The sequence below is a fragment of the Alligator sinensis genome, unplaced genomic scaffold, assembly GCF_000455745.1.
Source record: "Alligator sinensis unplaced genomic scaffold, ASM45574v1 scaffold131_1, whole genome shotgun sequence".
NCBI classification, from domain to species: Eukaryota; Metazoa; Chordata; order Crocodylia; family Alligatoridae; genus Alligator; species Alligator sinensis.
In genome coordinates, this window is record NW_005841830.1 from 1,485,559 (window position 1) to 1,510,929 (window position 25,371).

The following is a 25,371-nucleotide window of genomic DNA, read 5'->3' on the forward strand; positions in this document are numbered from 1 at the left end:
TCCTGCCTGTGGCAGGGGGTCAGGCTAGATGATCTGTTCAGGTCCCTCCTGACCCTAGCTACTACGAAACTACTATGAAACTATAAGTCAGTACATCATTTCATTGACTCTATGTTCCTTGCAGAATGTTCTTTCAGTTTTACTAAAACCCACGACAAGGACTGTCTGTCTGTCTTAGAGAGCTGTACATGCATTCACATCTTGTAGGCTGGGCTGAGCAGCCATCTACAGCTATGCCCACATAGCTCTATGTTCTGTTTGATCAGATCAGTTAAGACTTTTAATTCCTATAGTTTCCATGCTGAGAACAGAATAATGACTGAATACTTATAGCTGCATATTCTAGCTCTTTCATCTGGGGGCCTTAGTCTTTTGTACCTCCAGTCTTATAGAATGCTTCCTGGTCCTCTTACTTCTAAAACTGTAGTTCTCAAGCTTTTTAGACTCAAGGTATGCCTCAGTAGACTCAAGGCAATGCTTGGAAAATGCATATTCTTAGCTTTCACTCAATTTTTTACTACAGAAAAATAATAGAGTAATTCTTCTGTTGCAAGGAAGAACACAACAGATCAGAATGTTCTTAACACTATTATTTTCTCTTTGAATTTCTGGGTTTACCTTGTGAATCATGTTTGCACACCCAACGGTGCTAATACTGCACCATGCCCTGCAACACCCATGAAAGGATCTGAAGGCACAATAGGGTGCTATGGCAGTCTGGTTGAGAATCACTGTTCTAAAGTTTAGAAAAGGTTACCAAGATTTCTCTCTAGTCCCTTGGAAATCAGTTATTTTATGTCTCCAAATTGGGGTGATCAAAACTGCAAAACCTGAGTTTCAAGAACTTTTCAGTTTTGTTGGTGTTCTGTAATGTGGGCACATCTACACAGGATGTTTACTGCAGTTGGCTAATTAGCTCCACATTAAATGTCTTAGCATCTACATATGCAGGGCTATTATGCTGGAGTAAACTAATAAACTCTGCCACAGGTTAGTACTTGTAAATACAAGTACTATGTTATGGTGGAGGTTTTACTCCACAGCAGCACACATGCAGATACTGACTCAGCTGGCTGGGGCAGAAGGGTGCTTCAGTGCAGGGACTGCAGCACATTGAGCCAGGGCAGAGCAGTCTGGGCTAGCAGCCTGAACCCCTGGACCCTGTGCCAGCTGGGGCTGCTCCAACCCGGTTCAATGTGCTATTGTCCCAGGCACACACATAAATATAGTGCCATGGAGCAATAAACTCTGGTGCGATATGCACTGGAGTTTACTGCATCACACTAATATACACATCTACATGCACCCTATCTATACTTTTCCTCTCATTTTTTTTTCTCAGCACAACAAACATCTTTCATTTCAGGGGAAATCCCTTGTGGTTTCTGTTGACAAAGAAAATATGGCACAATTGTTGTACTATCACTTTTCCATTGCTGGCCATCATAGTACTGAATACAGAACAGGATCTGGAAAGCAAGAACCTTTTACCACCTCTTTGAAACTACACTCCCGCTAACCTGTTTGGGAGTTTACCTGACAATTCACAGTTTATACTGATTAATACGAGGGCAAAATTAAGTTCAGGGTCATTTAATTTCTATATTTATATAGACTGATTTGTATGTACTGATTTTTCACTTTTTGGGCACAAGTTTGTGTAAAAGCTCTTGCGAGAGGAACAGCACTTCATAGGGCTGTATCCTGAAAAAGATTCCTTGCTTGTTTTGTGGACTTTATGGTAGCTGACATAAAGTGACATACCCCCATTTAAATCAGTGGAGTTACAATGATTAACCACACTGGGGATCCATTTCTTTCATTTTCAAATCTTATTTTAATGTTAGCCATTTCCCAAAAGGAACAACCAAGCCTAAGGTGTGTCATTGTCAAAACACAATGCTTTAGGGGGCTAAAAAGAGATTTTAACTTATGTCACCACTATTTTCTTTTATTCTAATAGAGTTATGATGTTGCCTCAGGCATATACCATACCTTATTGATTTATTTTATTGATTAATTTAACAAGATCACAAATGCCTGTTAACATCCATGCCAATTGAATGACTTGTAAATACAACACTTCTGTCACTGATAACTGATAACACAGAAAACACCATACCATCAAAATAAGCTGAAAAACAGTAGATCAGAAGTAGCATTATTGCTTGGAAAATAACTGTTTCATATCCAGCTTCTCAAGGGTTTTGAGTACAGCAAACATGTGATTTAATACAGGGACATTTGTAATCCTGGTCCATTAGATTTATAGCCAGTGCTGTATTTCAGTTTTATTAAATAATCTCCACCTAGACTCTGATGAGAAAAATTCAGCAATATATTTTGCTTCCAGTTTTACTGTCTCTGAAATTGTCCTGCTTTTAGTGTGTCTTTATATCTGTGATACTGAGTTCCCTATTGTATTGTCTTATGTCTAACATAGGTAGTATTATTCTCAATTCCAAGGGCAAGTGAAAAGGATCCTGAATAACTGAAAATTGTTAAAGTATAGAATCTGACCTTGGTAGGTTTTATATACAAAAGTTGAAGACTTAAGAAAAAGTGATAAAGGGCTTAGAGGAGCAAGAAACCTAATACTTCACTAACATCAGCAAAATGGCTGTGCACAGGAGGCTTTTAAGCAATCAAGTCTATACAAGCTAATTTGCAACTGATAGCACAAATTATGTTCAGATTCTTTCAGATTCTTCAAATTAACTCTTTCGATATTTTTAGAGCAGTACTGTTTAGTTTAATCGAAGATACTATCACTCAATGACGAGCTCTCTCTTTACATCTATCTATATATATATATATATATATATGAGTCTGTGTAGATAAATTAAATTAAAAACATAAAATTCACATGTATATTCACTAACACCCTTCACTGTGATTTATTTATTTTTACTGGTATTTATTGACACTTATGATCAGTTAAAATACTTGAGACCACCTTTGTAATCACTGTGCTTTGTTTACAGGTTGTATATAAAAATAATGATGTCAGGTTGGAATTATCTCGACTAGCTAAGCAAGGAGATCATAAAATGAAGATTCACGGTGTTGTGGCATTTAAATGTGAAAACGTTGCAACTTTGGATCCTATCACATTTGAAACACCTGAGTCTTTCATCTCTTTGCCAAAGTGGAATGCCAAGAAAACAGGCTCGATATCATTTGACTTTCGCACAACTGAGCCAAATGGCCTGATTCTTTTCAGTCATGGAAAACCCAGGCACCAGAAAGATGCCAAACACCCCCAAATGGTGAAGGTTGACTTTTTTGCTATTGAGATGCTTGATGGTCATCTTTACTTGCTGTTAGACATGGGATCAGGTACTACTAAAACAAAAGCCTTACAGAAGAAAGTGAATGATGGAGAATGGTACCATGTAGACTTTCAGCGGGATGGACGAGCAGGTAATATATATATTTTTTAATTACAATTCATTTTTTCTTTTATTCCCCTGATTTAAAAAATATCAGATAGATTTGATTGTTGCCTATGCATAATGTTTCTAGTGTTAAAGTTGTACATCATCTGATAAGTAAAGGAGATGTAATGAATCATTATTGTCAGGTACTGAAACACAAATGATTTCCAAGTACAATATGTTATGTGAACATTTACTGGGTTATTGAGTACTAAATCTTGCAAGTAAATATATCATCTACTTGAGAAGGAGGAAGGGAGGAAGGAAGGAAGGAGTCCCTGTCTTCCTGATAATCATTTGCATCATCATATTTCCAGAAGTAGCTGAAGTGGCAAATTGCAAGTGTAAAAAAGCAAGTAAACAAACAAAAGGAGACTATAAGTAATTGCCAGCATGCTGAAACTGATTACTATAACCATAGGAATAAATCAAGGCTTCCAGTCATTGGTTAATAGATCTCACAATAATTAAGAGGCATGCTAATGAATGATTAACAATACATTGTACCGGATACCAATAAAAATGGAAATAAATTACTAATGAGTAAACATTGCTAGTCTTAGACCTCTGGCAGAACATACTACAACTAATTTTCAACTAATGCTAACATTTTCAACTAATATATCATGTAATAAAAATGGCAAACCAGCCACAAAGCTATTCCACATTAAATGTGGAACAGCTTTGTAGGTGCTTTACAGCATGCTTTGATTTGAATGTGCGGCATGTTAACCTAAAGGGCAACTAGAGAGGCCAGCTTAGGAGTTGCTCCCCAGTGCTGAGTTGCCTACAGACCCATTTAAGTTTCCTGATGTTCAGAAAGCCAGATACTGGGGAGCTGGAGACCTCTAATGCTAGGCTTCCTGGATGCTGGCAAGTTTTAAGGGTTTTGTGGGGAGCTTGGGATTGGGGAGCAGCTCCCTAATGCTGGGCTCCCTGCATGCCAGCAGGTTGAGAGGGTGACTGAATGTACACTTTTAAAGTTCCTGGCACATGCAGAGCCTGGGATCAGGATGCATCTTTATGATCCGATACATGTTTAATAGGCACATATGCAGCCCAGAACTTTAAGATGTGCAACTTTTAAAAGTCCAGGTATGCAGAAAACCTAGAATTGAGGACCCCGAGCTTCATTGCGAACCAGAAAGCTGAAAGTCAGGGAGCCAGTCCCCAGTGCTGGGATCCCTGAGCCCCGATAGGCAAGTGATGGAGTCTGAGGAACTTTATCCCAGATTGCAGAAATCTCACATATTACCAGATCTTGAATGTCTGCCACAGCAGGATGCATGGTTTTTCACATTTGAGATAAAATTCTTCAGATCTTGTTGTGCAATAAAATTAATGTCTGCCAGAGTCTTATTCATATTAGGTTGCATTTTACTCAGCAAATGTTCCCACTGACATTGATGTGATTACAGATTTCACATACTGCCCCTAACTCTCCAGTAAAATGCCTGCTAGTGAAAGTGTCTTTATGTTTCAGTAGCAGTTGGAATGCATGCTGGCTTCAGCAAATAATCAATAGCCATTAATTATAAGACCATTTTAAGGTCTGTGCTATAGTACCTCTTGTAAGTATGATGTGAAGAGTTCATGCCAATATTCTGCTAAGAGTAAAACAGAATCTAGATGTTTAAAAAATGGAATAATGTACATCTCAGCAGTACATAATACGACTGCAATCCATCTCATTGAGGGATTCTTGAGAAATATACCACTAGCACACACTTAAATGGTTTGTGGTTTATCCACATTACTAAAACAGCTAGATGGAATTCCAGCCTTAATTTATGTACACTTTGCAAGTGTATTATTCTATGTGTATGGCTGCAAACCTAGAAAATGCCTCCTTTGCTCCCCCTTGTGGATCTTGTATTCCTTTCTCTTCCTCCAGGCTTCTTGCTTCTCCATCTCTTTGTTCCCTTCCACCTCCTCTTTTACCTTAGGTTGAATTTGGTTACTGCTTTTCAATTTCAGCCAAAGATTTTTCACTCACTTGCTATGAAAATGCTTTGAAGCAGAGTTTAAGAAATACCAACATCTCTCAAAATCAGTTGGAATTTAAATGCACCCAGTAGCTTGTAGAGACTGTCATAATTTTTTTAGGTTGAGGCCCCTGATAAAGGAGTGATTATACTTGAAAGCCAGACCTTCAAACATATTATCCAAATTTTCAGATTAAATCTACTTAATTTAGATGTCTTGAAAAAAAACCAAACAAACCACTAGTAGCCGTTAGATTGTCAGTGAACCTTAACTGTGCCTGCATAATTGTAGTCACAAAAAAGGGAAGGTTAATTTAAATCTGAACTGAAAATCAGGCCACAGATTTAATTGTATTAGTCTACCTTGTTTCATGACACTGTTACTTATTTACTCTTCTTGAGGTATCAGATACACTCAAAAACCTCAATTATGATTGAATATCCAGTGGTTATGTTATTTACACTGAAGTCATCATTTGAGTCTTCCCTTCTTAAAATGCTGTTTCAGTGGTTGAAATGAAGCAGTAAAATCCAGCTATAATCATGCCCCTGGGACACTATGAAAAGTAGAAGTTATTCCTAGGGTCACAGACATCACTATTCTGAAAACAGATACATTATAATTGTTTACATTTGGAGATATGCCTCTAAACTTTAATAGTTACATTATGACTTTGCCTTGCAATTTCCATTAAGAGCCAGAGGAGTTAAGGATAATGCTAAGCTACATGAAAATCTTTGAAAACTTGCAACTTTCTAGGTTAATTTCAGGAGCAGTGTGTACCAGGGGAGCTTAAACTCAGTGTGTGAAAAGTGTTTTTAAAGATTTATCCATAGGTAATTTTGGGGTGTAGTTATTGTGCATTATGTGATTTTAAAATGAAACTGGTAAAGATAGCTATGACCAAGGATGAGACCTTTAAATTGTCTGTTATATAGGGTTTTCCTTTTCTGCTCTTTATACAGAGTAAAATGATTGTACTGATTTTACTCTATAATGGGACTAGTTTAGTTAGTGATAAATAATGGGATATTAGCACAGTACCAAACAGAATATTCATCAAAAATCAGAACCCAGCATGAACCTTCTTCATCAGTTGAATAAATGTGATTGTTAGATTGGCCAACTAGTGAAATTTTTGCTGATTTTCTTTGGGGAGAGGGGGTTGGGGTGAGGAGAAAGATGTTGAGGGTGTTTTTTTTACAGTAGTAAATGTCCCATTTAATCAATGAAAATATTGCCTGAATAATAGCTAGTGAAATTTGACCCCATAAAAACATACGATAAGTGTGTTAAAAAGCAGATCATAGCATATTTCTCTTTTGTTCAAGTGGAAAAGAAAGTATTTTAACATATCATGAGCTAGATTCTACTACATTTACTCATTTTTGGTGATCCCTTGCAGAATTCCTTGATATTAGCTACTCAATAAGAGTAAGTGTATGGATGAACTGGACTTTTGTCATACTCCTGTTCCAGCCAAAACCAGTAAGCAGTGAAGATCTGAAATAGTAGTAGTTTATTTACAGTTTTTGCCAAAACTGTACAATGAAATGGTCAATACAAAGCATATAGAAAGAAAATAACATCATTTATTAATCTTATTTCTTACTAAAAACATATAGTAAGATTATGCATTCCAACAGTTTACACAAAATTCAGACAGAACATAGTGTATAATGATATAAAAGGGAAAATGAAGCATGGAACAATAAAACAAGACAGGAAAATTCTATTTGATTTTTGCCCTTATAGTTCACAAGTATAGCACAAATAAACGTAAGGATTATAAAGCAGGGTCCAAAGTCTTAGAAAGAAGCCAGATCATTATCCCAGTATTTAATATTTTCCATTAATGAAGAGAGCCATTTCCCTCTTATTTCTTTAACAAACATTCAAGACCACAGATAATGATCTAAGTCGTCAGTCTCATTCTTCCCACGAGAGCATTTTCTGTCTGAATATGGAGTCCAACACCACTTGCCCATGACAAGTGCAGATTTCACTGGAGTGGAAATCATTTGAGTAATGACCTTTCACTATTTGAAGTTTTACACCACAGGCAGTCAGGTTTCTAAGCCCAAGGAGTGTTTTATAAATCTTAAAAAAGGGGAAGTCAAGATAATCTCACACCCATCATATCATCTTCCTGTCCCCATTTTTAATTTTTAAATGTATGTCCTATTTTAAATACAGAGGAAATATTCAGTCAGTGACTTGCAATACCTTTCCTAGGCCATTTATCTGGAGAAAACCTTAAGAGTGTGATCTTGTGAGCTTTCCAGCTGCTTGGCATCTGGACTGTTGGATACATATTTGAACTGAAGCTAAAAGCGTCTCTTTGTAAGTGTAACCCATGCCGACACACTAGGCCGGGCGATGTGCCGGATTCCAGATCCTCAGGGTACCAGTAGCCCTGGGAAACCCCTCAGGCAAGTCTACTGACTGAGGTATCCCATGGAGAGGTGTGTCCCTCACCACCCAAGAATTTGGTCCATGTCCAATAAACACATTAGATTCTTTATTATATATAACTATATACAGAAAATAAATGATTAGTCAAAAGAAGAAAATTTTTTTTATATATATATATATAAGTTAGTTAGTTAGTTAGTTAGTTAGTTAGTTAGTTAGTTAGTTAGTTAGTTAGTTAGTTAGTTAGTTAGTTAGTTAGTTAGTTAGTTAGTTATAAAACCAACGATTTGAATAAAATTTACAACTGCAACATTAGGTGAATAATTCCAACACACTGGGTGGTCCCACTTGCATCAAACAACCTAAGTAATTACATATACCTGGTGATATCCCTTTAAAACAGTTTCCCTCCCATAACCCAGGTTGATTTTCTTCTGGTCACAATCCCCTTTCCATAAAAATAAATGGCAACACAGCTTTAACTATGATCCACCACTATATGGTGGAAGTGAGGCTTCTGCTGTTCCAGGGAAAGTGGACTCTGTTCTTTTCTGAATTACCAAGGAAGACCTAAGTCTCCAATGAGCCACTGCAGGTAATAAGCTTCTTTTCTTTAGTTTCCTTCTGAAAAATAGACCTCCTGCAAAGACTAGGGGTTAAGTGTCTGCTCTCACACCCATGCAGATTTGGGATTCTCACCACCCACTCCCTCCCTGCACTGTCTGTCTCCCCCAGCACCTCCATATGGAGACGGGGGGATTCCCTCTGCAGGTCTCTGTTCCTGCAGCATGAGCTTTTCCAGCTCAAACAGAGGACTTGCCTCTCAGGGTCTCTGACCAGGCAACTTCTCCCAGCTCCCAGTTAGCTTATTAACCTCTCCCCACCCTTTCCCTGGGTACTTGTGCTCTTGATTGCATAGCTCTGACCCGGGTGGGGAATCAGCTTCTCCTCGGAAAACTCAGGCTGTCCTCTGTTTTGATGTCTGCCCCCTGGCAAGCCTCAGCTCTTCCCTCTGCCTGAAGGGGTGGAGGTGGGGAAGGATGGGGCCGAGTCCCTGCCCCTCTCTCCAGGCTGGTGTTGCTCTCCTCCAGCTTCTCTGTTCCTCTTTTCCTTCCCTCAGCTTTTTTATGGCCCAATAGCAGCCAATCAGAACCCTTGGTTTGCAATGAGAGCTTTGGTCACAGTTCAAATGTTCCAGTAAAAAGCATGCACTGTGCACAGCATACCCTCCTGCCTGGGAAAGTTATTGCACCCTCTGCATACTTTTTGCCACCTTTCTGGGAAAGGTTCTTAGGAACAGCTTACCCACTCAGCATGCAGCCAAGTGAGCCTTTGCAGATATTATATAAGGGTTGCCCATCCTTGCTAACACCACCTCCTAAACTTCTAGAAAAAAGAAGGGCCTTCCTTGTTCTTGAATAAGTAGCTTAAATAATCTATTTTATAAACCTTTTCCCTTTCATTTGCATAGCCTTAAATCCAGTGTGGTGGTGCCCTCTGCTAATAGAAAGCTATGACATTTTTCAAAGATCTTTGCTAATTTCCTTGACTTCAGTATTGGCTGGATCAGCAAGTACCTCAACATATTTTCTAGTCTTTGCTCTCTTCCCGATTCTCAGCCAGAAGGAGCATCCACCCTGTACTGCAGCAGCAATGATCCGCTTTGTCCCAAGCACACAGGGAATTAAAAAAAACAAAGACCAGATGTGAAGAATTTAGTTTAATTAGGCAGCAACTATATTAAAGGACTGTCTAGGGACTATCCAGTAATAACTGGGGTCAGTGCAGGTCATGAGTCCTTCTTTAATTATTTCTACCTGGTGGAAAGTTGCAATCAACCCTCCACCCCACAACACATTGCCTTATAGAGCTGGGGAAAAGAGGCTGTTTCAGCACTGATGAGACATATATGTTGTATAATATCCTTAACCCCATTCCCCATCTGCTGTAGGGGATGCCCCACCCCCCCCCCCCCCCCCCCACAAGTACAATTTCAATTGTGGGATCACTACAGAATAAGTGTCTGCGCTGGACATGTCCAGCAAGAGAGGCTAAATGAGCTTCGTGCCTCCACTCCACTTCCCAAATTAACCTTTCTTTTTCTGGTACCAAATGATGTCCATCTCTGTTCCCATATTGGGAAATACTTCTCCTAGTAAGTTCTAAATATCTTGGGTACTTAGAATGATATCTTTGGTGGGTTCTTTTGAATCTTCCCTATTTCAAATAATTCACAAAACTTCTGGTTTTGTGAACCCATGTAGGTGTGACAAATCTTACATGGTCCCAAACCAAGCCTCTCCTGCCATGACAGTACAAATTTGCCTCACCCATAAGGCCCAGATGTCTTGTTGCCTGCCTGTGGGCTCAGTGCATAGTACTGTGTGGTTCTGAACAAACACCGCTCTTATGACCTTGCTCCTGTAACATGCTTAAGCAGCAAAAGTAGCACATTCAGCATGATTCAGGCAACTGGTCACTGGTATTCAAATGTATACAGAATACATGTGAGGATGAGTTGCATTCTAGTGATTTGAAAGTGCTGTTCTTAACTAAACAATAGTTGGTTATCAAACAGGGCATGCCCTCTTCTCTGGGGATCTGTCTCTGCTGTTTTGTTTCAGGTATATGGAATGAAGCAGCTAGCCCCCTTCTTTAGTATAACCCTACTTATATATATCTTCACCAGGGACTAGTTCCTCTGTATAACCTGTGAGACATTGTGACTTAACTGAGGTGGTCCCCCTTCTCTTTACAGAATTGTTTGAAAAGGGTAGCTATGCAGCTACGGCATGCACATTGTAACCTTTTCCTTAGTCAGCCAGAGTGTATATGCATTCTAATCAGCAGCAGCAACAACGGTCACCTTTTTGTTAGCTGGCCTTTCCATTAGGGTTGGGTATTTAACCAGTCAAATAACGTTAAGTCAATTGACTAGTAAAATACTGATAAAAAATTATTAAAAATTGCCAGTAGGTCCAAGTAACACACAGAAAGAGCACACATTTTCCATTATGAAATGTGTCAAAAATTATATTTCTATAAAAAAAAACCACTACAAAAAGAATGTAGGTTTTTTTGGTAAAATTGCTATAATCTTTGACCAGTCAAAAGTATGCAATCAATTGACCAGTCAATTGACAATATTTGACTAGTCAATTGACTGGCTTGCTAACCCTACTTCCCACAGCTGTTTTCAGACTGCAAGATAGCATTCACTCTAGCAAGCTAGAAGAAAGAACATGCTATTTTTTCTTTAGATTTTTTATGCCTGCCAATAAATGGCTATAAGACTTCACATCATCACTGTAACTTTATAGATTAAATAGGGTAAACATAGAAATCAACATAGCTGAAGCAGCTGCAGTTACAATCTCTGTGTTTAACTGATCACAACTGATGAGGCAAGGTTTAGAAATATGTCTGTGCATGAATGTCTTACTTCCTGATAAACAGACTTACGAAAACTAAATTGCTGAGATAATGAATATGATTGAAGAGGATCATTAACACGTACCTGAGGGAAACGTTTGGCGGTTCTGCCGCTACAATACTGCCAACTTTGCAGTAAAGGAAAGAGGGAGAAAAACCACAAAAACCAGCTACAGACCTGCAAAGTGTCCTGCAACACATTAAGGCTGGGTTAATAACTGTTTTGTGAAACCTGAATGTTGTTTAAGTTTATGTTAAGCCATTTGGCATATCCAAGGATAACCTTACAAGGATTTTTCAAAACAACTGCCATTCATCTATTTGAAATCATCCTTACTCAGAGAAAGCAGAGAGAAGACTTATCATTCTTGTCAACTTCCAGTTGTGTACAGCAGTGTAAAGCAGATTGTATCAGCAGTTATTCATGGGTAAGGCAGCATTTAAAGGATAAGGAGGCATTGAGAATTTGAATTAAAGTCAAACTTCTAGTTTAAACACTAGAAATTGTAGGGAGGAAAGCATACAGATCTCTCCAGAGCACATAATTAAAGGTTTACTGTAATCACTGTTTCACTGTGAGTAGCACTTTCTAAACATCCACTGCAAGCATGGTTGTTTGGGCTTTTTATACACACACCGTTCTTGAATCGCCACACTTATACATTTCAATTGAAATAACTATTTGAAGTACTGGTTGCATTCAAAGTATAAACAATCTCAGTGACCCTATGAACCTTTCCACTCAGACAAGTAGTTTTCAGGTTTGGTTGTTTCTCTCTAAATTAGTACAAAAGGTCCAACTTGTGCTCTCAGTTGGTTTTATATGGCACCTGAGATGACGAAGATCAAACAAAATTCAATAGGTCGTAGCAGAAGCCTGACGGATGGTGATGTTGGGAAAACAAATAGTATTTTATTTAGATTTTCAAGTTAAATCAGGTAATCAAGATTGACTGGTCTGAGACCAGTCAAACCCTGAAACCACCAGTCTTTAACTAGGCCTTTCTTTTCTCTCACATATCCCAGAGTTCAAACAAGTGTTTATAAGCAGTTGCTCCCAGGCATTTCCTTTTTTGCAAGAAGAGCTAGAATTTTTTTGTAACAATGAAGTGGTCAAATATTATGTAAAAGAAGCCTCCTTTTCCCAGAGGGGATTGCATTATCTCACAAATTGGCTGCATTATTGCTGCTGTTGTTGCCATTGTTGTAATAATAATAGTAGTAGTAGTACCGCAGTATCCAGGAGCCCTAGTCATGTACTAAGATCCAATTTTTCTAGGCTCTGCATAAACAGAAAGCACAAATGGGACCTCAGAGATCTCACAAGCTAAGCTTGTTGTTCTCATACTGTACAAAAAAATTTTCCCTTTAAGACCTCTTTTCCAGGCTTCCCCTTTTTGAGACCACCTTGTGAATCTGTTTCTTTCTAATTATATTATTTGATACAGCTATATGATAGGCCTGTGCGAAGTGGCTAGTAGTCGTTTTGGATTTGGCCAATTCGTGGGACAGTGATTTGATTCGGTGATTCGAATCACTGTCCTGAATCAATTCAGCCGAATCTGATTTGGAGATTTGGCCACTGCTGAATTGGCTAAATCTCCAAATCAAACAGGCACCATCCCCTGCTCACTCTCCCAGCCCTGTCAATGGCTGTCCTGCCCTGCCCCAGCATTCTGGCTTTAAAAAAAAAAAAAAAAAAAAAAAAAGAGCCCCACACTCACCAGCTGCTGCCAGGCAGGGGAGCGATCACTGCTGCTCCCCAGTGCCTCACAATGCATGTGGGGCTCTGCCATGAGCTCCTACCCCCCACCCATTCTCCCAGCCCCCCCTCCTACATGGCTGCCCTGCCCAGCCCCAGATTCTGGCTCTTAAAAAAGAAAAAAAAAAAAAAGTGCGCCCCACATTCACCAGCTGCTGCCAGGTGGGGCAGGGGGCAAGTGATCCCTGCTGCCCCACACTGACCCACACTGCATGGGGGGGCTCTGCCATGAGCTTCAAATCAATTCAGACCTTTTTATTGGTCTCCTGGTTCGATTCAGATTTGGAGATTCAGCTGCCGAATTGAGCCGAAACTTCTTCAAATTGAATGAGCACCCGAAGCTTCACACAGCCATACTAGATGGCCATCTCCTGAGCTTGACAATTCTGGTGGGAAGCGTGGTTGGTTTGAGGTTGATGTGAACTCCTCTTTCCTTAGAACAATCAAATTATTTCCTTCCCAGGCCTAATGCGACACATGTATACCCTACCACATGCCTTTCCTATCGAAATAGGTTTTTCTTCTCTTTTTATTCTTCTTGTATATTGTTGCTCTGCTTCCCTGGCAAAAATGATATCTGTTTGTATCCCAGGGTGAAAATTATTCAGATGTACTATAGCATATTGATTATGTGGTTGAAGAACCCCTTGCTCCAATTCTGGAAATATATATGAGCTGTTTGAAATCCAAAAGCATGGTATGCAATAGAAGAACCTCAAGAACATGTAAATAACTACCTTCCAGGATTCAGATGTGCAATCTTTCTGTCCTGGGTCAAATCTGAAACAGAGACTAGAACTGACATTTTGAAATGTTTTTATGAAAAAGTGAGATGAATTTTTAAGGAATTTTCCCCTTCTTCCAGTTCTAGTTAGCCTAGAAACTGGCATATTCAAACAGCATTTAGTTTCCAGAATTTAAAGCAAAATGTGATGCATCCTTGGGTTATAGTACAAGTAGTATGGTGCTTTGCTATTTGCTTTGAGATGCTTCATTGAACACTAGCTCTTTTCACTTTTTTTTCATCTCCACCTGCATTTTTTTTAGGGTGACACTCACTCCATCTTGCTAGATAGCTGCTGCTTCAGTATAGCATACCAAACTCATGAAAATATTGTAAGAGTTAGCAGCTTTGTTAATGTGTGTGGGATGCATGAGATAAGATGGGAAAGAGCACCATACTAAAGCCTATGAATAAAGTAAATGTTATCTCTGTAATTTAATATGTTATAGAAATAACACAGGATGTCAAAATATAAGGGGAATAGTAAAATAAGGTCCTGGGATATGTGATTTTGTTACATTTAATTATGCAGTTTAATTAGATTTAATTAAACATGAATTGATTAAATAGACCTTTGGAGGAAAATACACAGGGTACAGAAAACAATATTCTTCGGACCATTTTATAGTCTTGTATAAATTTGGGTTCATACTGTGTTACTGCAGAAGGTGATAAAAGGCCCACCCCAGAGACTGAATAGAATGGGTACGGTACTGGGGAGAGCATAAAAGCATGAAACTTAAATAGAGAAACTATATTAAAAGGGTCATTTTTAGGTCCAATCAATCCCAGACCTTCCCTTGAAAGCTACCTAAAATTCTGCTGTTTGTACAACATAAGTCAGAAGCCACTTGTAACTGGTATAGGCTATGAACTAATTTTGCATATCACAAGTATTGTATATTTTCCCCCAGTCAGCATGGGAAAAAGGCCCTCATTATAGATCTGAGTATAAGCAGAGAAGGGGCAGCAGCTGCAACCCACCCCCCACCAACTGTCCCCTGCAGCCTCTGGTTTCCTCCACACCTTCCTCCCCACAACCCAGCATACAGGAGCAGTGGTAGCTGTGGCCCTAGTTCCAGGTCTGGGGCTGCGGTGTGGGCTGCCACCACAGCAACAGCTGCTATGTGGTTGGGCTGGGGCTAGAGGCAGCACATGCTCCATGCTTCCTGCCCTAAGCCAGAGCAGTACCTCAGCCACAGCCAAAATTGTGAGTTGAAGGTAAATATTTGGCAGCAGCAGGAAGGGAGGTGGCACAGAGAGCAGGCAGCAGTACAGGGGTGAAGGCAGAATAGACAGGAGAGGGACAAGTAGTATGGGAGACTACTTGTATCCTTCTGTAGTTTACCCCACTGTAGTGGGGAGGATGGGGGGAAGAATTTAAGACATACCTCCTAAAATTTTATTCTAGACATGGAAAATTTTAACAAATTTATAATTTTCCATATTTAAACTCTAATTGTTGAGGGATCCTCTTAATTAATTAATTAATCCTCTTAATGTCTAAATTCAGTTAAATAGGTATGGTTTTATTTGATGCAGCCGATTATTAAAAACTGTGGCCAGATTTTTATACCTGGGTATGTAATAACAGGTCCTTAGCAAGTAGTCTGAAATTCAGAGTTGCTGACTGTGAGAATAGCTTTAATGGAAATTCTGGGTGGTCAAGAATCAAAGTAGCAATAGAGATATATAAATATCAAATTAGTAAAATATCTTTTGGATTCTCAATTTGAAGAAGTTGGGGCATGGATTGGAAAAAAAAAGGTCTAGTTAAACTTTCAGTATACCCATCTCCTTCAACTAGGAATTGAAACATCTGCTCTGATTATATTCTAGAGGACCCTCTAACTTGCAGCAAAATATTCCTCTATGGGCATGTCTACATCTGCTTTTACATGCACCTAAACTTAATGTGCATTTGCCTAATGAGGGTATGTGGACTGACTTGGGACTAAAGTTAGTGCCAAGGCAATGGACACATACCATGTTCACTAATGCAATTTAGCTGTTCGTGCTAAATTTGATACCTGCTTTATGCAGGTATCAAATTTAGGCATAAATAGCCTAAAATTGCCATTTTTAAGGCACATTAAGGGTGCTCATATATAGACACATGCCCTTAATGTGCCTTAAATTGGGCTAAAGTGTCTTAAATCCTCATGTAGATGTGCAGAGAGAAGTGTAAAAGAAACTGACTTACATACACAGGTCCAACTTTCAGCCATTTTTATACAAAATTGTAAAGATACAAAAAGCCACATGCCTCATTCTCTCTTTTTGAGTCCTCTTTAAAAGTAGGAGGATTGTTTTTGCATATTATCTAGCCCACTCTCCCTCCCCCCCCCCCCAAAAAAAAAAAAACAAAAACGTGGCTCCTACAGGATTCTGCCTAACAGGAGTGGCAAAATATCATACCACAAACACTTTTAAGGTGGCCGACAGCAGAGTATTTGGCCAGACCAAATTGTGGCCTGTTGAAATGGTCATTTTTCCATAGAACTTAAGGCCAGGCAGGACTACAGTGATCGTGTAGTATAACCTCCTGAATAATACAGGTAATGGGATATCAGAGGAACAATACAAATGCCTAAGTTTTAGGGCATATTACCTTTATTTTAATATGATATTCATATAACAAAATGTCTGTGTGTGACAGGGGGCCTTCTCGGGGCCGTGCTCTGTGGCCCGCCCACCTGTCTCTGGGCAACCACCCGCCTATCTCACCTGCCACGCCTTTGATGTTAATTGATTCAATTAAGATGTCAATCAAGCGGGAGGCTACCCGTTTAGTGCCCCAATGCCAGGGGGCGCTCTCTGCAGCTCCTACCTCCCCAATACCGCAGCCCAAGCCTTGCAGATGGCATCATGGTGTTCACATAGTCACCGGCCGCACACTGGGCCCCAGAATCATCCATAGAGGACCCTTCTATGATCCCCTCCTATCAGGCGGCCTCTCTGCCATCATCCAGGCTACCTAGCCCCCCCGAAGCTACTTTCCCCTCTCAGGTGTGGTCCCCCCCAGGACCTTCGGCCACTTGCCCTGGCCCACTTCCAGGCCAGTCGGGACCCCAGGCCCCCGGCTCTTGGGCATCCCTCACAGTGGGCCCCTGGCCCTTTTGACCCTCTTGGTCCTGGCCCCAGCCTGGGCCAGTCGAGGGTACTCTCTCCTTCGGGCTGGGAGTCTAGCCCCTCACTCTATCCAGGCCTCACCGTGCCACTACTCCCTTCTCCCAGGGGCAACCGCAGCACCACACCCTGTACTTATTCACTCTCTCAGGGTCCGCCCTCTGGGCCCCTCCACAAACAGGGTTACCCACCCAGTGGTGGGAGCTAGGGGTTAAGGCACCCCGACCCACCTTTCACCAGGGTGATAACTGGCCTGGCATTTCCTGGGGGCTCCCGCACCACTGAGAGCCCTACCAGGCCACCCACTCCCGGCAGGGTGCAGTTTCAGGTCATGCCCAGGACCAGGAGCCTCCTTACCATCCCCTTGTAGCTCTCCCTTACCTCCAGCTCATTCTCAGCAGCCCTTTAGCCAGGCAATGTTGCTGCCTGGCTTCCTGCAGCCAAACTGCCTTGTTTATATAGGCAGCCCTTGCCTCAAAATGGCTGCCCTCATCAGGCACCTGGAGGCTGCCAACTCCAGGCCCTTAAAGTGGCAGGCACACACAGTGCACTGCCACAGTGTGATTAAACATCTTTGTGTGACCCATCTTTGCTTCAGTTTGAAAACCACAGTTGAATGTAGGTGCTTGCAAAATCCTGAGAACATCCTTTCCACATGGCATTCCTTGGGGAGCCATTACATTGTTGAATTATTTTTTCTCAATATATAATCAGTGTTATGGCTTGGCTTCTGTGCATTTTGATGATGCTGTGAATGGTGTCTCTCATACGTCTGGATGTCAGCATGCACGTGATCTTTAGGTGTCCGGTTTTCTTTGACAGTCTTTCAAGATCTTACCCAGCATAAATCATGGTACTGTATCTTGTATCATGTAATGTGGCTGGGATTTTATTCTAATACTTTGGTATGTTAGAGGACTTTACAGATCAGCCCCTTTTCTGCCCTTATTTGAATGTGAAGACAGAATCATATTAAAATCTGCATGCTTACACAATTATATGTAAAAACACATTTTTTAAAATGATCTTACTTCATCAGTTGGACTGTCTTCAGTGGTACATGTAGGTGGTATGATTCTTTACATTCACGTTTTTTAGCTAGTCTCTCCATTCTTTAAAAAACATTTGGAGGGTGGAGTGTCCTCCCATTTGTTCGTCTAACCTATGTTTGTACAAAGCATCTGAAGCTTTTCTGAGGCTTCTTGCCCAACTAGTAGATCTAACATTTCAGGTTTGTTGTTGTTTATAAGTGGAAGTAAAAGTAAATAAGTGTTTCTGATTTCTGTAAGTTTTATTTTCCTTCTGTCTCCTCTGTGTAACGTGCACACATTTAGAAGTAAATGTCAGCGGCATTGATTTTTCTCTGTGGGAGAACATCACTATCTTTTTAATGATTGGCTGCCTGGCAGCTGATGAGAGTACTTTCCTTCCTCACAAAAAGTCTGATCTAAAACCCACTGAAACCAATGGGAGTCTTTCAAAGCCCTGTATCTTTGGCTCCAACCCAAAGACATTGTGCTTTGTCTCAGAGCATTCATTGTCAGCAGAACCCCTTGCTTGGGATCTTGAGCCACCTAGAGGATAGTGCAGAGAGCTTCTGTAGATTGCACTGGAATACGTTTCTTTTTTGCAGTGAATAATACTTTTTTTCCCTGCCTCTAATCACTTAAGTAGATTTTGGTTTTCCTGCATTTAACAGCATGCAGTGTTGTATGGAAATATTTCTACATCATATACTTCCTGAGAGAGGTTAAGGATTATTATATGAATATGAAATAATGTGTCCCCTTTTCTGATTTTAAAATGTACAAACACAACTTCCAGGGCTTTTATATGTGAGGTACTTGACAATAAATTCATATTGTATTTGGGAAATAAGGGAATAAAGCAATGATGTCCAAATTCTTTTGAAAAATCTTACCTTTTTTTTGTTTCTTCCAAGGTACCATTTCTGTGAATACTCTGCGTACACCTTACAATGCACCTGGAGAAAGTGAAATCCTAGACCTAGATGATGACTTGTATCTTGGGGGCTTACCAGAAAATAAAGCTGGCCTGGTCTTTCCAACAGAGGTGTGGACGGCACTCCTCAATTATGGATACGTTGGCTGCATTAGGGATTTGTTTATTGATGGCCAAAGCAAAGATATTCGACAAATGGCTGAAATTCAGAGCACTGCTGGAGTGAAGCCTTCATGTTCAAGAGAAACTGCCAAACCATGCCTTAGCAACCCATGCAAAAACAATGGCATATGCAGGGATGGGTGGAACAGATATGTCTGTGATTGTTCTGGTACAGGATACCTTGGCAGATCATGTGAGAGAGGTAGGTTTCAAGAGACTGCTCATTTGTACCTTGTAGAATCATGCACGGTGATTAAACACTACAAGTCCTACATCAAATGTTGTAATACAAACAAACATACAAAAAAGCCTTTTGGTCTGATTCTCACCCTACATACACTGATTTTAGATTGGCACAAAACTAAATTGGAATGACCTTTAAAAGGTGCAATTGTCCTTTTATTCGCTATGGATATGAGTTAAGAGCCTACCTGCCCTTTTCCTTTTCTTTTTTGGCATTTGGAAATCTCTGCTTTATTTTTTTTACACTGCTGAGCTGTAAAGAGCTTTGTGATAATAACACAAATCCTTTTGTCATTAATTTACCAAATGCGCAGTCTGGGGCATGTGTAGACGCAGCCTTTGATTTTAAACTAAGGCCTGATCTTCCACCCACTTCCACCAGTAAAATCCCTGTAATTACAAAAAACTTGCTCTTGCCAGGACTTCAGTCATGGAACTCAGCAGTGAAATTTTAGCAATCATGACAGGATTTTGCCCCATAAGCAAAAGTGTTAGGAACTCAGGTCCCAGGAATTTAAACTCAATCTTTAACAGATCAGCAAACACAGTTAGAGGTCATGTTAAGTAGTAAAATAATTTATGCCCTAGGTTAATGAATATCCCCCCCTGTCTGTGGAGACGTGTCAAATCACATAATAACTAACCTATTTAATTGAAAAAATTAAGCAGGGAAATATTTGAGTGGAAAAGTACATTTGTAATTTAACAAAAAAATTAAAACCAAAAATGAATTTTATAATGAACAATTGGTTTCATTGACAATTTAGGAACCTGTACAGATGGTAACATCTCAGTGATAAGAGTCTCACATTTCAGTTCTGGCATTGATATGAATTTGGCACTTTTCTGAGTCCCATATATGATTTCCTCTTATACTAATATGTATTTTTTCTTTCTCTAATATCCTTTAAATTAAAAGAAAATTGAATATTTAATAGTCCATTTTAATATTGCTTATAAAAAGTTACAATACTGTTATATTTAAATCAACATGAAACAGGATCATTAAACATGTTTCTTTTTCTTTGAATGCATGCCATTTAAGACTTAGCTACCAAAAATTAACAGTGATTTGTTAAAGTTGTCAATGGTCAGTTCCTATATTTTAGTTGTTTAAATTTAAACCAACTTTTCTGTTTTCTTTTTTTTTTCTTTTTTTTATTAGGAACCTTTATTTGTATATTATAATATTATCCCTGCTGTAATTTTTGTTAAAGTAGTAAAAAAGGTCCAGCCCATTTATTATTATGTCTCAAGGAACCAGCTATACCATATTTGCTACACTAGCACTTACAAACCAGGACATCAGTTTATCAGAAGGAAGATCAAAATGTTATTTTCATCCTGTTTGGACAGGAAATGTTCAAATGCCAGAAGTCTTATTTGTGAAATCTTATATTGCAATTGACATACAGTATATTTGGCTTCTAGCCAGAACTTAATCTTCAAGTTTATTGGCTGGCAGCTAAAGTTATTTCTGTCTAGTTCAATTCATTTTACTAGACAAAACCTAGAGATTTTATACTTTAAAAAGAAAACTGATGAAAGGGTCAAATTTATAGAGGTAAATGGAATCTTGAGGAACTTCCATTGCTTGTACTAAATGTAAATAATTAGCATATACACGAAGACCTGATATATATATATATATATATATATATATATTTATTTATTTTTAAGATTTTAAGCCCTTTGGGTGGAGGCCAGTTATTCTGATGTCTTCGGATTGTTCTGTTGCTGGTGGAGTGAAGCTGGCAGAGGGCGTAATCAAACTGTCTGAAGAATTACAAAAACCTTCAGTTAAATATGCATGGTGTACCACCCTGTGGCAAAATGCCGCTATTACATATGGCAGAAATAAAAATAGGACTTCTCTTTCCAAGTCAGAAAGTGCTAAGAAATCTTTTCATACAGTCATTAGAGGCAAATATAAAAAAAATGTCGGCAAATATGAAAAGGAGAATTTAAAAGCAAACTTTGTTGTAACAATTAATCATAAACCTATTTGACAGGTCACAATATTTTGTACAGACTTCTTTGTCTGTATAGAAAAAGTCTCCCATTATTCTTTGCAGCTGTATATTTTCTAACTACCTTCCAATTTAGGACATAATTTCCTAGCACGTATAATGTCTCCTACTGGGAGTGACGGTATTATGGTATTGTTATAAGCTTCTTCACAATAGTATTTGGCTCTTGTCCAGCAGAGATTTCTGTGCTCATTCAGTCAGTGCAGGATCATTTCCTACCCTCGGGTTTCCCTATCCAGAGAAAACTGCACTGAAAGCAGTTCTCCTTCCAGTAATATTCCAAGTGGTCATGCATTAATATGATTATAGCTTTTGGGATGCTGAAAGCAAGAGTGTTGGCATCTCACTACACAAAGTTATTATAACTACTACCCATGTGCACTAACTGATAAACTATTGTATTAAGTGATATGAACAACACAATTATAATTGTTGTAAGTAATTAAAGTAAAATAGGAAGTTGTTCACTTCAGCGAATAATTCAGTTTTACAAAGAGGGAAAGCATGTTAGAATAAAATATTTGAGATTAAACAACTGGGATTTGTAATTATACGTTAAGTGATTAGGATATCTGCTATAAACAATGGCTTGTCATTCCCCTTTATGATGCTAATATTTGTTTGCTATGAAGAGTTCTTTACCTAACAATTCTATTGCTAATAAAGAAATAATCTATTCCTATACATCACATTTTATAATACAATACCCAGACCTGGTCAGTTAAGGCACTAAAGAAAATTATAGGGCCCAATTGCCAATTTATCTTATTCTAGCCTACTTAAAGTTGATATTGTTCTGTGTATGTGCAAAAATTGGGCTTATTGTGCTTATTCTACTGCTGAAAGCCATTCTTGATTTATATGTAAAGAAAATATTGGTATATTTTGTGGACTGGTTTAAGTTGTTTATGGAAATAATAGCAGATGAAGGGACAGATGTCACAGCAATTTAATTTGGCTTCATCTCCAGTTTTCACTGTGGATCACAATATGTGACTTCTCAGCAAAGCCTTTCACAGGTATATACTTTTGACTGGCCAATAAGAAACTACGCCCAAGAGCAACTTTATTAAACATAATGATGAGGGAAAAACAGCAAGGAGCTGAATCAATTGCCATTTTAGGGTGGGGGGGATATAGATGAATATTTTTCTTTATGAACTATCACTGGATATAAAAAAGAAACTTTCCAACTGAACAGTTATGAACTATATGGAAAGCCACATTTCCTTTTAAATACTGTTATCTCTGATCCATTAGAAAATGATCAGATTTATCCTTCCCAACCTCTTCATACCTTACTTCTCAAAGCAGTCCCACTGAAGTAAAGTGAAGAAAGGTGTCAGAATCTTGTTCCTATTCATTAAATATTTACCCTAATGTTGATTAATCATTTCAGCTTTCTCTCATATTTTATTGAATAACTACTTACAGGTCAAGCATTGTTTGAAACTATGAGCAGAGGTCCCTTCATTCTAGGGTTTTGCATTTTTCCTTTGCAACTTACTTTCTAAAGAAAAGAACATTAATATTCAACATAACCAATCTTTCCATCATGTTTAAACCTATTAGACCATGTCATTGAAAGTCTTTTTTTATCAGAAGAAGCCCCTTAAATGGCAAAACATGAAGCTATTGTATTCAGTTATGTAGATTCTGGTAAAAAAAAATATTTAAAAAGGAGAAAATTACTAAAAATACACCCACAGATACTTATATGCACATCACGGAGGTGACACACTGAAGCCACTGGGACTACTCATGACAGTTAAGTCATTCAAGTCTTTCAGTGATGAGAATCTCTAGTAGTTAGAGGTCTGGAAATAGAATTTGTCTTCAGTATTTCTTGTTCTTTTCCACACATGTACAGGAATCTTGGAGTTCCATGTGTAATTGCTGGGTAGGAGATATGTGCACATTTTTCATCATTTTTCTCTGGTAGGATTAACAAAGATTACTCATTGTTATTCATTTTATTACAGTAGTGCCTAGAGATCCAAACCAAGTTCAGGATCCTACTGTCCTAAGTATTGCACAGACACACAGGGCCTTTCTATGTTGCCTCCATCATGAGCCCAGGAGTACTACTGAAAAGTGCATCGCTCCCATACACTCTGGTCTGCTATGCACCAGATCCCAGAAATATGACAATGTAACTACCACAAAGTCTGCCCAAGGAGGGACCCTGAAAACAGAAGCATATATGCATGGCCTCTCTAAACTGGCTGTTTACCTTCATTTTCAGGACTTGGCACACAGGAGCAGTTGTCATGGGAGGCAGTGTCAGACTTCATTAGGCAGAGGTGCTGAGTATGTGGGGGCCTGGTCCCCCTTGGGAAGAGAGTTGTAACCTAAAATACGTACAACTTTCCACATGTCCATCATCTTAGGCCACCCCCCCCCCAAAAAAAAAGTAAAAGTCAGTGCCTATGCCATTAGATGTGGTCACAGACAAAGCAACACCAGTTACATTAGGTTTTCTTAGTTTGTATGGCTAGTGAGCACTTTTTAGAATGCCACAGGTCATATTATAGTACAGCTGCTTCTAGTGACATAGTTAGTTGTAACAAAGAGATCATAGGCTCCATTTCTTAATGACAAGGACTTGGGGGGAGTGGGTTATTGTTCACAGACAATATTAGACACTAACATACAGTGATCAAAACTTATGTTATCAGTATCCACATTCTAGTTTTTACCAAATACTCAAACATATTTAGGTAACATCATTTACATCCTGTTGCACCAGGCACTGCAACCTTCTTACTCAGTGGAGGGACTTGTTTATGAGATCTCTTTCATCTTTGTTTTGGTGGTTTGTAACCATCTTATCCATTGTTTTCTATCCATTGGTCTTGTGAAGCCAATACTCCTAGCTTCTTCTGTGCTTTTGCTTACAGTCTGCTTACAGTCTGCAGTAAATTTGAGTGTACATTATATCTCCCATGAGCTCCCTCTTGCTGAGCCATAAAGCCATTCCAACATATAGCATGCTTACAATCTTAAAGAAGTGCCATCTCTTTGAGGATGTACATAGCGTGTTCTTCTCTCCAGTTCTGCTGAGTTTGTGTGAGCTGTGGACACAGAGGCTAGAGACAGACATTCAAAAAGCCTGAGTCTGAATTGATTCATTCTTTGCAGGTTAGTTTAATCTGGCGTTAGTCTAATCTGAAGTGGTTTGTAACCACACAGACATACCCTCTGGACTGAGAAAATGCAGGCACATGCTTGCAGTGACTCAGGCTAGAAGCTCGGGGGGGTGCTAAAGCATCCTTCCCCTCCTTTCCCTTCAATAGTGCTGAGCTGAGAGGGAGCGTGTCCAGGCCCCGGCAGGACATTCTGATTAGAGAGGGGTTTTCCCCTCTTGCTGCTCCTGACTGGTAAGGGAGCCAGCAGGGAATTGATAACAGAGAATTTATCACCCCATCAAGAAAGCAAAAGCCTCGCTCATTACTTCAATTTCTTCTTAAACAACTTTTTCTAAGGAAGGAATGGAGGGACATTACCAGCTAACCTGTTAATTAGCTCCAAAAAGCCCTAAGTGGGCACTTTGCTCTCTGCCTTTGTCATGTCTGCCTTACACAGACACCTCTGAGCACTAGCTAGCATACTAGATGCTGGCTATGGTCCATGCTGTGGGAGAGGGGGGCAGGGGGAATCCCTGCTTGAGCAGGGAGTGGTGGTGGGGGAAGGGAAGGGCATGGGGAAGCCAGGGAGACACTGCTGTGCCTACTGTGCCTGCTGTGTCTGCCAGAGCTCCAGCTAGGGAGCAGAGGAGCCCCACCCAGACCTGCAAAGCATCTGGGATGCAGGGGGGCTCTGGCTTAAGTTAAACCAGGATGAGGTCTAGGACAGACATTGCATAAACCAGTTTGACCCAAATCAATTAAGTCTGATACTACATTCAACCAGGTTGATCTCAAACTGGTTTCAGCCATTTTCAAACTGGTTTATGTGCACTGAATGTCTGTTCTGTTACAGGTTTAAACCAGTTTCTGATCACTTAAACCAGTTTGTCTGCCCCTAGCC

The 25,371-nt window shown here is 39.5% G+C and overlaps 1 protein-coding gene across 15 annotated transcripts in view; it reads left to right on the forward strand.

The window, feature by feature from the left end:
- The window catches only part of NRXN1 (neurexin 1), a 1,211,846-nt gene that overhangs the window by 538,592 nt on the left and 647,883 nt on the right, over nt 1-25,371 (forward strand). For all 15 annotated transcript variants that reach the window (XM_025201341.1, XM_025201393.1, XM_025201684.1 and 12 more), the window contains 2 exons: nt 2,985-3,423; nt 18,888-19,271. In XM_025201341.1, coding sequence (XP_025057126.1) covers nt 2,985-3,423; nt 18,888-19,271 — 823 coding nt within the window. The remainder of the gene's footprint in view (nt 1-2,984; nt 3,424-18,887; nt 19,272-25,371) is intronic.